The sequence below is a fragment of the Falco punctatus genome, assembly GCF_963210335.1.
Source record: "Falco punctatus genome assembly, chromosome: 6".
NCBI classification, from domain to species: domain Eukaryota; kingdom Metazoa; phylum Chordata; class Aves; order Falconiformes; family Falconidae; genus Falco; species Falco punctatus.
Window position 1 is genome coordinate 47,066,027 of NC_137585.1, and position 19,167 is coordinate 47,085,193.

Genomic DNA, 19,167 nt, shown 5'->3' on the forward strand with positions numbered 1-19,167 from the left:
TTTCATTTGGGGCCTCTGTAGTATAAAATAACAGCCAACATGGTTACAAATATGGCTTACAAACCAGGCCAGTTAGGTAATTACTACATTTATAGCTCAAAATAAAATCACATTTTGGAATCTGCTTATCTATACAGCCAAATGTTCTTCCCAATAAAATACCAAGGAAAAGATCATAGTGGTATATGGAAAACCAAGACAGAAGGAATTACAGTACATTTGTACTGTCAACTCATTGACCTTGTTAGATATTACAAAGATTATGGGTGCCCCCATGAATGTTCTACAGCTTCCTTGGTTATTCTCTGTGCCTCTGATACACACCATATTTAACCATACACAAAACATCTTTTTAGATTAAGACCTAAAAATATCCTCTAGGATCTGTTTTTCATACTGGTCTTACTACATCTAAGAAAAAAGCCTATGTTCAGCAGGCAGCACACTTCCAAAGCCTGGTATTTTAACTAGTGAAAAGTCTATCTCTTTTTTTTTTTTTTTTTTTTTTTTTTAAATAGTAATTACAATGGAAAGTTTTGTAGTTGAGCCACATTACCATTGAGGCAGATAATGAACTCCCTTGGCCAATTTATGGGGTAGGGGTATGGCAGTCTTCCCATTGCACTAAGTAAGTTTATGGTGATTAATCAAGTAGAAGTCTGAAAAACAAGGATAATTTTGCATTTTCTTCCTTTACTGAACAACCTGTAATATTGTCCTGCACAGTCTGCTAATTTTTTTAGATTACCAGAACCAAAAAAATCAACAAAGTAAATTTTCAGTTACAAGAGTAGAAGCATTAAAGTTTGAGTCAGAGTCTGGTTAACTCTGTGCAACTATGCTATAAAGATGCTATTGTATTTTGTTCCACCTCTTAGATCACTGTTCATAATGCAGGTTCCCTCTTCAGCCCAAATTTCATGGGGAGGTAGGAATTATGACCCACTCTACCTCACCTTGCAGACTCCAAATCTGTATCATAACATCTGGCCCTTATATACAATGCTTGATATAGTTCTGGCACTCTTCCAATACTAGTTCAGTTGTGTAATCAAGAAGGTGCTTACCCTTACACAGACTAGATAGGTAACATGATGTTAGTCAACAATCATCTATCATTCTTGTATATTTCCTAAATCATGATTCATAACCAAGATAGCACAGGTCAAAAAGTCAATTGCCCGTTTCAGATAGGTCTTGCTGCTGCGACTGTCATTTGTCAAAGCAGACTCTCAGTCCAATTACTTATAGTGGAATGATTATATTCTGAAATTCCTGTACCAGGTGGTAACTAATGAAGAATTCAAACAAAGATAATGGACGAGAACATATAGTTTTGGAGGATATAAACAGAATGCTTACAAATATCATTCATCTAACTCAGCATAATTCTTTTGTTTTTTTAACTATTGTAACTCATTGCTCTTCAAACCTGTATAATACAAAAAGCTGTCTACCAAACTGTCATTTAATATTTCTATCAGTTCTCATTTACTGTTTCATTGTCAAAAACAGAGCAGATCTTCCTTTACACAGAAATAAAATACAGAGTACTTTAAATTTTGAATTAGTTGCATAATGTTGCTAAGCACTTCATTAAGGAACAGAAACAGGTTGATAAATAGATTACTGTGAAAGGCTGGGTTTAAAGAAGTTCTATTTCTAGTTTAGCTTTTTGCAATCTTACATTTATCTGGAAAAATATTTAAACCTCTGCTTTGTTTTCCCTTTTACAGCATTTTGCTATTAATCTTTAATCTGATATTAAGCTCTTAGGGTAGCTAACAGAAGACTACAATCATGCTGTGATAACAGAGTACTGTATTCTTAAAAAATATAAACCTATACCTTCTATATATAATTCTGTATCTTCTATGACACTACACTTACACCAAAGACTGTGTAAAGGATTATTTAGTCATTTACCTGGTCTGGAGGAAGGAACTCTTGCTATCTCTAGGGAACAAGGTTTTTTGGTCACTGCTATGTCTATTGAATCACAAAAACTGCTGTCATTTTCTGAAGGAACTGCATCCAGAGGTACAGAAGGTATTGCTTCCAATGCATGACCTCTCTTCTTTGTATAAGATTCCTGAAATGCAAACGTTTAAATTGGTAAGAGAGATATTTCTCAGATGACACAGGAAAAGAACTAAGTTCAACAACTCTGGCTAGCAAGGTTTAAAATTCAGCAAATTAAAACCCACATTCCACTGAAACCAAATTGTAACAGACTGGTAGAATTACTTGCATGCTAGAAGATTACATTTCTTGTTTCTTTAAATTTTTGTGTAATATAGTTCTTGTTTAGTTACAGAAATGTCTTTATCCATCAAACTTGGTATTTAGCAAAAGCTCCAACATAGCTGCTCTTGCCATATCTGCTTTGCTAGGTTCTAATTCAGGGGATGTCTCTTCAAATTCGTTAATTATACCTCACGAAAATGACAATTACATTAACTTCATATATATTATATATAAGAAAGCTAAAGATATGTGATCTCAGTTTTGATGGCAGAATCCCAGGTTGTGAATGAAGATGAATTACTGCTCTGTATTTGACAGAAGAGCAATAATGGTGCAAGGTCTCTTAACAGTGACACATGTAGAGAATTCCCATCATTAGTGAATGTTGAGGGAGGAAGGGAGGGGAAAAAAGGACATTAAACTGTCTAATCAAGCAGATTGTCTCTGATTTAGAACACGAATGAGAAGATAACATACAGTTTCACCAGAGTTTCTTGATTTGTGATTTTTTTTTTTAATCCCAGAAGAAACCAATTGCACAGGCAAAGACATTATTCTCGCATCTTTCTTACAATGGACATATGGATGCCTGGGAAAGTCAAGCACTGCAAGTAAATAAAATATAAAAAATGCAAAGGGCCAGAAAGAACCCTGACAGATATTATCATAGCGCTACTCAGAAGATGATTGAAAATTATGATGACTAAAACAGGATGTGGAATAACAATTTCTTGAAAAAGAACAACTCACATTATCTAAGGTAAACTATGGCTGTAGATAACTGTCCCTTTTTTAGGTAAATTATACTGTTTGCGGATCATTACACTACTAAAATCCTTGCCGTTTTTTCTGCTCATTGTGTTGTGACCTGTTTTTTATTAGAGTTCATAAACTGGTAATAATTCAAGGCCTCTCGAAGGACAGGGTTGAGATAGCAACAACAGGAGCTCCACTTCAAAATTCTATTTGATTACTTCAGTAGAATCAAATTTTAAATCCTAGGTTAAACCACTGCTGAACACAGAACTTGCAAATGAATACTGGAAACAGTGAATAGGGAAAAGAAATCATACAAAAAAGAAAAAATAAACAGAATACTAACAAGCAGTTATAATAAAAAATGAGTATGTACTAGCAAACAATACAAGATTAGTTGTATTCCTGTCAGTGTTCAAAGAATATGCCTAAAAGAGGAATGTAATTATGTTTCTACCTCTTCAGCCCTTTCCTGTTTATGTCTAGTCCAAGTATGAGGTCTCTGCATTAGCAATCTTACTGATATATACTAATAGTAACTAGTTACAGCTGGTGGACTCTAAAGACGTAACAAGCAATTGGAAAAGTTTGTTAAGTGGGCTTAATGCAGCTTCCAATACAATTTTTTTTAACATTAGCCATCTCATTCCTTAAATGAAGTTAACAGAAAATTATCCTATATTAAAAAAAAAAGTTATTTCTTTTAAATCCTGCAAATAACACTTGCATAAAATGAAACATGGATCTTAGGAACAGTACAACTGAAATCAAGAAATATACCAATACATGGTTTTATTACTAGAATAAATATGCATAAGGTGAAAACTTAGGTTTAAATTAAAGATGACTTAAAAAACTTTGTAACTTAAAAATAACAGTTCTATTAACTCTGTATTATATTCCTGTCTTTTTATCACAATAAACATAGCAAATATTTCTCTCTAGACCACTATGTAATGTGGAGTCATTGAAGCTGCAGAAGTGCAACTGCTAGACAAGAGGAGGATTCCTTCCTGCCTTGAAAAAAGAGGAATTTCTACCTTGTCTATTTTAGCCTGCGGTAAAAAGACAGAGGCAAAAATTTATTTACCAAAGCAATGACTAAAACAGCAGACTTCAATTTAATCCTTGTACATGGAAGTTTCTATAAAAGTCAGAACGCCAAAACCCTAGTAAATCTGCTAGAGAAGCTGACAAATACTGCAGCTTTAAAACTGTCACCAAACACTGAAGTGAAACACTGCTCAGCTCCTGAATTCAGCTACATTCAAAAACCATAAAAAATTGATATATGAAACGTAAGAATAGACATTGGATCATACTTGGTATCTATGCCACCCAATTTCTGTCTATAAAGACAGCCAACAGTGCTGGCCCAGAGAACAGTGAGATCAGCACAAGACCATGTAGTTATACTCCTACAACCCTTTGTGGCCTCCACACTTCATAATCAAAAGGTGCTGACTTTGTTTTGCATGTCCACCAGTCACACTTCCTAAAATTACCTCCTTAGGTTGCCTTCAGAGCACGTGTCATTTTTTACAGCTAAAACCAAAATGGGATGCATGCAAACTATCTCACCAGGTTTGGCATCCCTAATACTTGTACTTCAGAAGGCGACAAATTCTTGTTCTTTACTTACCCTCTCCTTGTGATTTCACAGAACTCTTTCACACTTCCATTGTCTGCTCCTTTATGGAATGAGAACTTCTAATCTACTCACCCAGCTGTTCCAGGATTTTGACCATCCCTGTCATCCCTCACCCTCAGTCTTCAGTGATGTTACAGGGATCAGATTTTAACATGGCATTCAAGATAAGGGCTTACCAGGTATTCATACTGACATAATGATTTTCCCTCTTTTGTATTCTACTCCTTTCCTAATTGCTCTTAACATTCAACCTGATTTTCTGAATGTTATTCAACATTGTGCAATTAACACTGCAAGAATATAAATGTCAGAGAAGAATAAATAAAATTATGGGGTTACTGAGAAAATGGTTGGAATGTAAATTACTGACAAGTAAATTCTTCCTAAATCTCCCCCTAACAAAGCAAACATAATAGTTTGCCAAACAGATAAACTGGAGTAAAAAAATAATTGTTAAAACTTTTAAAAGTCTGGAATTCTATCAACTGATTAAATGAAGATGATAAGCCTCAATTAAAAAGTGCATATGTAGCAAAAAACCCCAAACTGCTCATTGATGGAAAAAAGCAATGTAAAGTCTTCTGTTTTTTCCATTTTGCAGTTGCCGAGCAAATTTTTAAACTCTAAACTAATGCATGTTATATGTTAGTAGATGACATAAAATTTTCTTCAAGTATCAGGCATCAAGCAATGTGATTCTGTTTTTTTTTTCAAAGATTAAAAGCTCTTCAGCATTCTCAATAATACCAGTTCTGTTGTCTCACCTCACCCACTGCCATGAGCAGTAACTCTACAATAATCCTACATGTCCTCAGTATTTTCATCTGCATAATAAAACTGTCTAAAGAAACATATTTTAACTATAGTTGAAAAATCTTTAGTCCTAAAATAAAAAAATAATCTGAGTTTATTTTTAAAAATTTGAGATTATTAATCTTCAATTTCTGTAAACTATTCCAAAAAGATGAAGATGACACATGTAACTGACCACAATTATCAAGTCAGAATCAGTTCTTATTTGAAATTACAGCTTCATAAAATTAATGTGCTGGCTGCCAGTATATTAAAATAAGTATTTTTGTGGAAAGGATAAAAGCACATACACAATAGAAGTGACAGAAAAAGAGGAGTGAGATTGGGTGAGTCACTGGGAAAGCATTAGAGAACAGTTGCCCATACTAATAAAATATAAATTAGATTTTTGCCTTGTAGAAAGAAACAGCAAAGTGAGATTAAAGTTGCTGAGCACATGCCAGGGACACACATAGCCCTTACTCAGAAACCTCCAGCCGGGTCTCTCCTGAGCATCTGCTTGATGGTTAAATAACTATCATGTGTAATCTGGAACCTAAACAGGACTAGAAAATAGAAAGGGGCAGGGTGGAGGGGGGTGGGGGAGGGGGGTGGGGGAAGGATGTGATTGTTGATCAGTGGGAATGAATTTGCTTCTAAAATATCTATATGGGAATTGCAAATGCTTATATACAAGTGTGAAACAATGTTCCATATCTTCAAAAACTACATGATGTTAAGTTAGACCTTTTCCCCATGTTTCTGCCAAGCTTCTAGCTACTCTTGCTTCTGCTTTCTAGATAAGCCTGCATTCCTTATAAGACTCAAGCTGAATGTTGTATGCTCAAGGACTGAGATATAAGCAGTATATATGACTTCATGTTTATATGACCTCAGAATAAAATGACAGAGGCTCAGTAGGCATCTAATCTGAACTGACATTCTGACAAGATAGAATTTGTATTTAACTGAATTTTTTCATACTATCCATCTCCTTTCTGTAGAAATCATGTCAGTTGAAGTTTTATTGCTTTCTTGGAACATGGGACAACAGATCAGAGTCAGACATGACTGCCCGATGACCAACAAATCAAAGAAAAACTTATTCAAAGACGTGCTGTTACATCTCATTCATCACAGCGATAAAGTATGTAGGTATGTTGTGTCTCACCAGACAATTATTAACTTATTTATAAATTTTAAATTTATTAACAGTTGTTTTGATCTCTTGGAGCCTAGGCTACTCACAGTTGAAGGCCACACCATATCCTGTTATTTGAAAACTTACTAGGTCTGGATTTGCTTAAGTCTCTCTTTTGATCTATGACTACCTTGTCATTAAACAGTAACCATCCTCACAATTTATGCAAGACACCTAATAAGAATCATAAACATATAAAAGAAATAGTTATTTTAGCCCTAAATCACTTATTTAGAAAGTATGGGGAGCAAGAATGATCTTAGGCATTTTTACACTTGAAAATATAAGTTAAGGACACAGGTTTAGAAATGGAATGATTAGGGGGCAGTTTCAATGGTCTTAAATTACATTTTCAGATAAACTTTTAAAGAAAACTTTGTGGCTATAATTATTGATTTTATGGCTCTTCCTCCACCACAGTGGGAGGTGTGCCTAGTTGTTCTTCAGGAGAGTGCTATGATACTTCTATTAATAAAACTTAGGAGAATTATTGATCCTAAATGCTTCATCACCCAAAGCTGATGATTACCATGAGAGTGAGCAATGACTGTTGTATTTATCCCATTTATGTCATAAAATCATAGAACAGTTTGGGTTGAAAGGCACCTTTAAAGGCCACCTAGTCCAACCTCCCTTTCAACCAGCACGGACATCTTCAACTAGATCAGGTTGCTCAGAGCCCCATCCAGCCTGACCTTGAATGTTTCCAGGGATGAGGCATCTACCACCTCTCTGGGCAGCCTGTGCCAGTGTTACACTGCCCACATCATAAAAAATTTCTTCCTTATATCTAGTCCGAGTGTCTTTGCATCAAACATACTTGTCTATGTTTTTAAGCAGACTGATGTATAACATTGTTGGATTGGGACACTTCACACTGAAATATTCATGATAAGTAACCGAAGTTGCTGAGAGGAATCAAGAACTCAAACAAGAAAAAAGTCCTAACCGGTGACTGAAGATAATTAGGATAGTTTTTTGACATGCAGCAAAGCGGTGGGGAGAATGCCTGAACCTGAAGGGTATTGTGTGAGTTTGTCACAATAACGTACTTGGCAAAAACAATTAGAAGTATTTCCTGTGTCATCATAACCTAAAAACACAATTAGATGGTGAAATATTTATTTTGACTGCCTCTCCACTGAAAGAAATTAGGAATATTACTATAATTTTATGGCGAATAAAACCACTTATCTATTACTAATAATTTAACCAAAGTAATTTTTATAGTATTGTGTAATTAGAATAATTTTTCATGAGTCAAAATATGATAAATGTTCATTGTTATGTCAGCTAGAAACACTTGAATATGTAATTTGTCACAGAACAGATAATAAGGTTCATGATACATTACGGAATCTGGAAAATCCCCAATAATCTCATTTAAGTGTAATGACACTGGAGGATCTCCACTGGTCTGCACAGAGTATTTATAATATCGATTTTAAAAGGGTATTCTCTTTTACCCTCTCCCCAGGCATCAGAAATAGTGGGCTTGCTGTTGTAGGAATAATACATGTACAGAATTATCTGAAATAATTTTTTCCTCCAGCACCTGAAACAACCTTTGTGAGTAAATTTCAGTAAGCCTTCCACAGAGCTAAGAAAAAATGTTTATTTTTGAAAAAAAATGCTAAACCTGTTGTTCTGTATATTTATATTGTTAGAAATATAAAGATGATGCATAATTCTTCAGAAATCATTAAAAAAAGTTAGATCTGCTTTTTCAAACTTTGTCTTTGAGGAAAAATGAGCATTATTTACATAGCACCCCAAATGTAGTTTTATCTTCTCCTTTTCAAATGCATATTTTCACATATCTTGTTTAGAATCTAAAATTTCATATGAAAATTCTAGAGATGTCAACCCCTGAAAGCTAAAGGTTCGTACAAAGTTTTACAATACAAAACTCACTAATGTAGCCTTAACTATAAATGTACGAAAACATGGGTAAATAATGAATGCAGCGTTAACCTCTGCAGCAGAAACATATCACTATATTTTATGTGGCGTTTTCATAATTCCATCTGGCAGATACTCAGAATATCAAATGAAGTTAGATTGTTGTAGTCATGTTACATGCTTTCCCATGCATACAACATTCAGGCCATGAAAAAGAGCAGATGCTTCCTCTAGTAAATAACTCACTGTGACAAAGAATATACTACAAGTCTACATAATCTGGTTTATGCAAATGTTAATGGTTGTGTGTAGCAATATAGCCTAATACAATAACTGGATTAACAAACGATTCTTAGGTTAGCTGAATAAAACACAATTATAAACTAGAAAGTAATTTCCAGGTTAAATATCCTCCCATTTTTCCCCACTGTTTTCATGAACAAGATTAAACAAAAGAACATCTTGTTTGAACACCAAGCTATAGGAAAACGCCTATTTAAAATAAATGCTATTGTATTAAAAAGATAAAATGAGCTGGAACTTCAGCTCCATGGGAACAATACTTCATTGCCAGTTGCTTATGCTCTAACGCCTAGGTTTTAAACAGACATGCACACAACACACACACAGCAGTTGGCTTAATACATGCAGAAAATTTTGGTAAATAAAAAAAATCAGGATAAAAAAACTTAATAAAGTATGTTATGCATTACTAAGTATGATAATAAAACCACTAATTAATCTCTGTCAAAATATTCTGGTATCATTTCATAGCCAGAACTTCAGATATGAAGGAGAGTCCATACAAACATTTATTTTCACACAACACTTTCTCTAGTAAGAGAGAAAATAATGCATTAAAAAGTGAGAAGTTTGGGCCAGAAGGTGTCTCAGAAAGTGAATGAATAGGCTCAGGAGAGTGTCACAGTTTCAAGGGTCAACTTCAAAAAGCACAGAAGAGCAGGAGGAAGGGTGTTCTGGTATTGACTGTGGCCAGAGAAAAGAAACTGCTTTCCACTTTCCCAGAGACTGGCAAATACATGTGTGCTTTGACAGGCATATCAGTTTGTTACCTAATCAGAGTTCTTCACGGGGCAGGGTGGGGAGAAAGAAAAAAAGAGAAGGTTTTCTTATTTGTAAGAAAAGGATCACAACAATTTTATAGAAAGAGTGGCAGATCTCCTGACTTACAAGGATCCCAATGATCCCAACAGTATGTGACTAACAACTGGCAGATTCATTTTGAGCATCACAAGATTTTTTTTAAAGTCACCATTAAATCATTTTCCCCTAAGCCAATAAAAGATTTTTTCCACTTTGTGTTAAAATTTTTGAATGTGCCTGAGAGTAGGTGTGAAATACGCACAGGAAGAGTTTAATGAGAATTTATAATTCTGCCTTTGGACCACAAGGCAGTGAATCATTCATGCTGCTTCTCTCCAGCTGAGACACCTATAGGTGTGGTCCAGCTCTGAAACAAGTTTTGTCTCCTACTCTACAAAAACCTACCAGTCTTGGGTTTCCAATAGAAGCAGTGAACATGAAGTAAAATATTCCCTCATATTATAAGGGCCAAAACCATAGGAAATGTTAGATACTGAAAAAACCTGAAGTGGTACCAGTATTTACTAAACAGCAACTGCAGAAAAAAATTAACACACTATGTTAAGCAGACAGCCTGAAATTTGCTCACATTTTATAGCTTCATTTCTACCAATTACTGTACCAGTAAATGAAAAATGCATGGGTTGCTGTGGAGAGAAGAAAGGAATTGAATACCTGCAAGCAAAAGATGTCATCTGTTTGAATAGTAATTTTCACTATTAACATATAGCAGAAAAGGACCCTAGAACTGTAAACTGACTTGATTGGAGGGCAGCTAACATCACTAAAATGAGACATTATGGGAGACATTTTCATTTAAAAGAAATCTTTGCCACTAAAGTGTGTTAATCTATCATCTGTCATGAATAATCTGTGCATTTTTAGAAAATATTCTCTATATGCCTATGCATCTTGTTCTGAAGTCATGTAAATACTTTCACAAATTTGCACAATAAAAACCAGTTACTTTATGTCATACACAATGGATTCAATAGAAGCTACAAATAAACATTTGCTATTGCAGGAAAGGGATTCTCCCATGTTTAAAAGTTTTCCGGTTTGATACTGAAGAAATAAAAATTTAATTATGTTTGATATAAAAGTTTTTATTGTAATAGTGTAAGCCAATACTCTCTTAAAAGAAATCCCTCCTAACACATGCTCCCACAGTAAAGCAGAACAAAAAATAAAATGTTCTTCCAAATATTAAAGCCATTGAGAGTCACATTATCAGACATTATCAACTTTGTTGTGAATCACACCTTTATCTGGTACACAACTGAAGAGAAAAATGAGATACAAAAATCAACAGGAGAACATTTTGAAATCGTTCTCTACAGGTCCCAGGATGCATGCGAAGTTTGTAAAAGTTAGTACTTTCTAATCAAATAGGACCAAATAACTTTCGCCTACAGTAAGCACGGTATTTCAGCAGTGTGAAAACTGAACCTAACAGTAAGACATAATCAGAGGGAAAGTAAATTCATACTGTAAGTTAGAACCAGTATTTTAAACCTGTAAAATAAATTATTCCATTACAACAGGAGAAATACACACAATAGTAGTAAATAAATGTTAATAAAATGTTGTCCTTATCTCCTATGTTTTTAAAGAACCTGGTAATTTCCTATTTCAAACCACAGCTCAGAACCAGAGTTCTGAATCGGACCCTATGAACTCTGCTGTTTCCTGGTCAAAAATGTACCAAAATCCACTAACATTTGTAAGACAGATATTTAACTTTATGGATACAAGAAGTTCCATCACCCAGTGCTATCTTATCATACTGCCTACATACTTGGCAATCTTATGAGGACCAACTTGGCCATGTTGAACTGTTAGCTAAGGCTGAAATACAAGGAGAATACATCAGCACAGTTACTTAACTCACTACTCATCACCAAAGGGGAAAGAAACAGTCAGCTTATAAACATGCTACTTCCTTATGGCTCTTTACATAAGGAATCCCACTGTTTTATGTCAAAGCTCTACTGCTTTAATTGTTACTGTAATGATTTCTATGGTATGATAATCTGCTTATTGCAAATACTCAGCCTTAGTTATTGCATAATGGAAACCAAGAATGTGGAGATTAAATAAAATGAAGTGAATAAGGATTATAAGGGAACCAATGTCACGTTTGCAGTGGAATTTGAACTTAGAAAACTTTCTATAGGTTCACTGCAAAATTCCAGTTTCAGAACACCTACCACAGAATCATATGTCTATTTGGCCACCATTAAGGACTCTCACCCCAGATTTGCAGTCATACCAGCTGTATGTAATACTTTTACTACAGATATTCTCTACTAATGCTGTGTGACCTTCCTTCATATGTGAACAAACTACTGTCAGTGTTTCACATAAACAAGATGGTAAAAATTACACAGAACTTTGCCTACTGATTCTATTGCTCTCCTTCAATTTCTTATTTTTCAACAAATCAAAATAGCAATGTAAATGCTTAAAGTTAACATACGCTCAGGCAATTTGCAAACTCAAGATTGTTTACAATTTCATGATGAGGAAACAGAACTGGTCACAGAAACAAATCTGCTACTCAGAAAGCCTGCATGTCATGTGGAACCACCTAAAGCCAGACAACAGGAAACACTTGGCAGTGGGTCTTTCTGGGTCAAAAATGAGATTCTAGCCACTTACAATCCAAACTGCAGAGTGTCTGCAGCTCTTCTTTGGTCATACAGTCCTGATGAGAAATAGATGTCCTTAGGAAAAAGATATTAATAAAGCTATTCTTAAGAAGTAGCTCAAAAATTCTTCACGTACTTTACAATATAATGTTATCACATTCAAAAGAAAAAGAAAGATACACTCAAATCTGTCCACTTCGGATGTGGGCAGAAAGGAGTGAAGGCAGGCTTTCTGCTTTGTCAGCTGTGTACCTTCTGTAAGTGCCCTGGTGTTTAGTTTGCACACAAATTCAACTCAAAAGCTAGGCATGTAGTAAGACACATCCCTCTACTTCATGTGTCACACTGGCTGGCTTCCAGTTCAACATAAAAGAGCAATCAATTGAACATCTTCAGAGATATCCGTACTTTCTCATTGATACAGGGAGCACAGCACCCAGATGGGTTTCTGAATGAACATTCTGCTATTGTTATTTATTAATCACAATGCAAAACCAGTAACTCTATAAAACCAATCTGAATAAGGCAGAATTTAGGCACCTGGCCACATACAAACAGATTACAACAGTTTACTCAAAAAGCTTTATGTATATATGGAACTTAAGTATCTGCCAAACATAAAGGCTGATCACAGACAAAGCTAAGTACTTAGACAATTAGGTAGGCTAAAACACTGTCTGAGAATTATGGACACAATTTTGCTAAGTTTAGAATTAGTTAGAATTAAATCGGACTTTACATTGCCTAAAGGTTTTATTTTCTCTCTTTTTCACAGTATAAAATGCTGTGAATCAAAGATCAGGTTGTTTTATACATATATATATGTATCAATATATATATATCACCTCCAAAAATAATATAGCCAACTTCATACTGTCAATTTATTAATTTACCTCAATGTCTTCACACTTAGATCCTTTATGTTGAAGTACTCTGCAAAATGCCTGGTAGACTGTTCTGGTTATACAGAGACACAAGGGTTTTTACAAGTTATCTCCCCCTTTTTCTAAAGTAACACAAATATTCTCTATATTATTAGTAGTATTACTGTTATTTCTATTTATTATAGAGACATTTTATGGATCAGGACTTCTTATTGCTTCTGCTAAGTGAATAGAGCATTTGTATTCTACAGCAATACAAATTATTAACATCATTCTATGTAGGAAAACACAGAACAACGTTTCTCATTTCCCAGCTGAATTGACTTCAAGAGACCTTCAAGTGAAAAGATGTATTTGACTAGAATTGGCAGATCATATTTTCTATCAATAAATCAATGCAAAATACCTTATCATGAAAACATGTGACAACGTATTACATATTAATTACGTATTTCGCTTTGGTATCTCAAATATGGATTCTCCTTAACTTCAGTTGCATTTTATTTGACCTCCAATTCATGATTTCATCTTAATTATGAATTATTAATAGTGAAAAAATCATAGCAATTAGTTTTGGATTTCAAGAAAATCTTAGCCTTAGACTGGGTTTGGATTTTTGTGAACACATTAAGTGTCTCCTGATAAAAATCTGTATGTATGGAAGCCCAAAAAGGACTAAGCACATTAATACTTATGCTTAAGTAGGCTGAAGTAATTTGTTGAATCAGGATTTATCTCATTTTCAGACTCATTATAACAGGTACTGGTAATAAAAGTATTCAGTGAAATACAACAGCCAAACATGACATTAAAGCCAAGACACGCTATTTATTTTGTACAGTGAGAGGATTCACAGTCACAGACTACAAAGTTGTTCTTTTTAAATGCCCCATTGTTAGTCAGGTCTTTGCTTCAGAAAGAAATCAGGTTTATCAGTTTTACAGACTTCTCCAAGGACTTACTCTATGAAGAAAAAAAAGAACAAAAAATCCCTCACAGTTTCCAGCATTAGCTTGTCAGTGGCTCTCAAATATATTTATACACCATCATAAGAAAAAAACCCAACAAACCCAAACCAGAAAAAAAAGTTGCTAGGCCCAAAAAAGTCCCAAAATGTCAAGTACCTTTAAACAGTCCTTCACAGAACTGCAACCTTACCACAGCATGACTTTAAAGCTAATCCATGTAGTAAATCCATGTAGTAATCACAGCGCCCAGATACCACCACCCAGCTGATCTCTTAACTCCACATACCTCAAATACCAGCCTTTTTGTCCATAAACTCTCCGTCCTGCCACTATCACAGAAAAAACAAATATAAAGTATCTATGATGGCTTTTCCTCCACAAAATGTAATACTGAACACTAAACCCAACTTGCTCAGACTAACCAGGAATTTCCACATAGGTTTTCAAGTTTCAACATACTGCTTTAATATTTCTGTTCTGAAGCAACTGAAGTTCAAACATGAAGGTTTTAATACAAAGTTGAACTTCTTTCATATACAAGACTATTTGCTATGCATTACTGCTATTCATTTGCTACGCAATTCAAATTGATTGTTTTTTTTCCCATTTTCCCATAATTTGTCAAGCAGTACTGAAAGCAAAAACAGTCCCTGAAAGTGTGTGTTATGGTTATCACTAAATGTCAAACCACAAAATAACAAAATATAACATACTTATACTATTTAAGATCTTCCCAGTTGATCACTACCATATTTCATTTAGGAATGTGACAGTGATCAATTCAACACTAATTTCTACATTAATTTGAACATCTTTAATAGTAAAGTCCATCTTGAAAACCAGTATGGTCATCAATACTTCAGATGATTACTGATGTATATCAACAATTTCAGTATCATTTGAAATGTCTCTTCTTTCTCTCATCCCATTTAATTTTGCTGTTGCACAATCACACCAAGAGATGACACAGACCAGTGATGCCCAGATTTACACAGTGCTGGACAGGGATAGCCATACTTTCACAAACAGTAATTTACAAACTGAGGAACGTGGAGTCAGTCCTAAATTTTTAAAGAAATCAGCTCATCTGAGGTCACATGTCTAGAATTTTAGAGACTTATAGAATGTAGATGTTTATAGTTATATGAAAGAGATCCCTGGAAGTCATCTCTTCCAAATGTTCAGTCAAAGCCGAGCTATCTTAACCAACAGGTAACTCTGGGCCTTGTCCAGTCAATTCTGAAAATACCCAAGGATAAACAGTTTACAACATCTTTGGTTACATCGCATACTGTGTAGTGGTGTCCACATTGTACAACTACTGCAGTAAAAATGCATTTGCCACAAGGCATCTGAAGTCATGGGCAACTGGAAATTAACATTGGAAATTAAGAAGCTACATACCTATATACAAGAACCAAATGCTCGGCTTCATTCCTTAAAACACAATCAGAAAATATAGCATAGCACTAAAATTAGCCATAATTTTTTTCGGTACAGTTATTTCCCATCACTGTTCAGCATGGTATAAGCATCAGCTGCTGATTCTTTCTAGACAGAATACATATTGCACTTTTCAGTAGCTGTTTCAGTGTGTGGGTGGGTGGTGTATTCCTGAAATTACCAATAAAACAGTTTACTGCTGAAGAGACAACATCACAAATCAAGAGTTTAACGGAAACATCTTTTAAGGGGTAACATAGCTTTCCATGTCAACCCCATGTAAGGAAACTAATCATTTAATACACTAGATCAAGAGGAAAAAAAAATAATCGTATATTTCACTGAAGGTTAGAAACAATAGGAAAATATTATCGATAATCTAACTATCTTACTCTGGCTATTCGTGTTCCAGGTATACCGTATACTAAAGTTATCCTGGCTAATGTTGGCCTGCCCTGGAAAATAATTCTCTCTCTACCATGTCCATATCATAACCTATGAATTTAGTACCTCACCAAACAGGATAACAGGTTTCCTCCCCTGCAACACATAAATTACATAATGCCACAAGGCTTTCTATTTCTAATTTTGGTGAACTTCGACACCAGGCAATATTAGCCAAATCTGTTTCTTTAGCAGTCTGATTTGAAATGTACTTCCACTTAATGCACTGAGAGGTATAGTTTTTAGTGAATTGAAGGATGACACCATTTCTTGGCTCCAAGTTGTTAAAATATTTTAGCCAATAGTGTATAGTTAAAAATACACTCTCTGTTTTTATTAAAGAGCAAAGAAGAAATACTCCCTCTTTTATACTCGTTCCTCTGAGTTAAAAAAACTACTGTAACACTCACACTGAGCTTAAAACCTAAAAACATACTTAGAGGCAACTGAAAATAGGAGTTCAAACTGGAAGAATATGTTAAAATGAAAAATAATGCCCAATAAATTTCCCAATATTTTAATTCTCCAGAAAGAGACAACATAGTCTTGCTGTCTCTCTCCAGAGAGTATCACTACAGAGATTTTTCAAGAATAGACGTGATCTCTATGTGAGAACTGAGTTAGCTCCTTAATTTCCTCATTCATCTCTCATTATCCAGAACATAATTGCACCATAATAGTTTTCAGTGTCAGGCTTTCTGTAAAATAACCTTAACCCGCTTCTACAATACAAACACAATACAAAATTCCTTCCCATTAAAAATTACTTTTTAATAGTATATAATAAGTACAGACAGACATGATGACTTCTGGAAGTTGGACATGAAATTCAAACCCCTATTAACTGATGTCCATCATCAAAGTCCAAACTCTAAATATGCCTATTACAGCCTAAATTGATAAAGAAACAGTATCACATACAGTTTATCTCCCAAAACTGTAGTCAGGAGTTCACTTTCATTTCCCTCCCTCTAAATAGAAGACATTGTATTGGGACATTTCCATAGGAGAACCTGTGACAAAGTTGCTAGAGTTCCTACCTCTAGGAATCCTGGAGTTGTATAAGCAGAATATAGATCAGTCTTAAAAGTAAATGTGAAGGTCTCTCAGAAGTTCATTGCTTCTAAAAAGATGAAAATCTGACATTAAGCCAGAAACATAGTGCTCCTTTAAATATTTAAGTAAACTTTCCATATCTGTTTTATTTTTGCAAATAGCTGTGCTTCCTGGCAACTGGCAACATGATTTATACTTATGGCTTTTAAATCGAAGTTCAGTTTTTCCATAGCAACTGCACCATTCTCTCTACAGATATTAATTTGTTTTGTAATAGTTAGACAAATACAGTGTTCCTGGTCAGCTGTCATGACAAACACATGCAATAACTGTCAGGATTTTCAATTTATTCATACAACACTTAATTCAAGAGACAGTGCAGCCAAGCTGATCCAGCGGAATCTTTTAATGGGACATAGCTAAACTTACACAATTAGGAAAATATGCTGGCATGGGCTGTCAAGATTAAGGTGTGCAGACTGCTTGCTTTAAACTGATAATATTGCTACGATCATACAGGACTGCACCACACATCTCTCTGACATTGCAGATGGCACTCTATTTATCTCTGTACATCAGGCCCCATTTGCCCCTTAGCAAAGAAATACTCGAAGCACATTATCCATGAAAAAGAAAATCGAATGAAAACTACAACGTTTCATATATTTGGATTATGCTGCTTCATTCCAGAGAAAATGTGAGTATGTATGTATATGGGTACTGATAAACTTTGTAAAATAAATATATTATTAGGACCTGATTAGTAAATTAACCTACACTGCAAAATAGGAGATTAAGACCAAGAAACAATTCTATCACTGGTACACAAGAGTGTTCTACCCTTATCACATTCCTTACCCCTTCCTTACCTTGTGCCCCTTAACCAATTGATAAAGCAAACAAATGCCCTCGCCAAACTGGTCTTTGTTCAAATTGCTTCCTACTACTTTACCAAAAATCATGTTCAGGCAAAGTGGGAGAGAGAAGAGCTCTCCCTTGTTCAATCTTCTAAGCTTATGCCATAAAGAAGCTTTATGGAAAAATGGCTGAAGTATTCCAGCACCTTAACCTCCAGATCCGAGTTTCTTAATGACTATTTCACATTTAAATCTAATGAGATTGCAGAAGTTCAGGTTCTGTCTTCTCTGTAAGGCAGAAGCGAGAGCCAGGAGTAGACTAACATGCATAGCACTCTTCATAGTTCAGGCCCTACTCCTAACAGTATTGTGTCCCTGGACTTTGGTACCACATAGACAGACCATTATAAGAACACAAACACAGGTTTTTACAAACCTTATCTGTTCTTGCAGTGTGCAGCACTGGGAATCTTCAAGAAAAAATCCCGTGGTAGAATACTCAGTCTATACAAATGCCAGCCAAGACATGCAGATATAAATGCAGATGAAATATGTTCACACACATACATGGAGAACCTGTCTATGAAGTGCATGCACAGCCACCTAGTATATCAGTTAAGTGTTCCTTCTCGGTCTTACTCTTCTTTTCTGCAATAACAGGTCAAGTAACAAGCACATTTCAAATCAGCTTCCTTTTTATATATTTTATCGCTTTTACCAGTATCTGTGGCAGTGCTGAGTACAGCAACAGGTCTTACTGTCCCTGCAGAGCCTCACCGGGGGCCCCTACCCACGCCTGTGCCCATAGGCCCAGCAGCCCCATTTCAGCTCAGCCCTGGGCCCTCAGTTCCCACTGGAGAAAAGCTGCAGGCATGACCATCTCTGTGCCACACCTGTGCCCGTGTCTGGCAGGCCATGACTCGCAGGCTGACTTCCCAGCTTCACTTCAGATCTGCCTTATCACTATGGACATGCTGGTGATCTGCTCTTGCTGCCTGATTAACGTCACCAGGCCTGATCCCAACTCCAACGTGTGGACTGACTTTCTGGCTTGACGTTGGACCTGCCTCAGCACCATGAACTTGCCTGATGTGCTGTACTCAGGGTGGCCCCCTCACAGGGGCAGTGGGACAAGCTCCAGCTGGTGAGGACCTGCCCTACCACCACAGGCAGCCCCTGTGGCTCCTGATGCTCTCACCCCATGGAGTCAC

At 35.5% G+C, this 19,167-nt stretch overlaps 1 protein-coding gene across 5 annotated transcripts in view; it reads right to left on the minus strand.

Moving 5' to 3' along the window:
- ANKS1B (ankyrin repeat and sterile alpha motif domain containing 1B) overlaps positions 1-19,167 on the minus strand; it is a 441,931-nt gene that overhangs the window by 309,254 nt on the left and 113,510 nt on the right. For all 5 annotated transcript variants that reach the window (XM_080394136.1, XM_080394134.1, XM_080394135.1 and 2 more), the window contains exon 10: positions 1,927-2,092. In XM_080394136.1, coding sequence (XP_080250262.1) covers positions 1,927-2,092 — 166 coding nt within the window. The remainder of the gene's footprint in view (positions 1-1,926; positions 2,093-19,167) is intronic.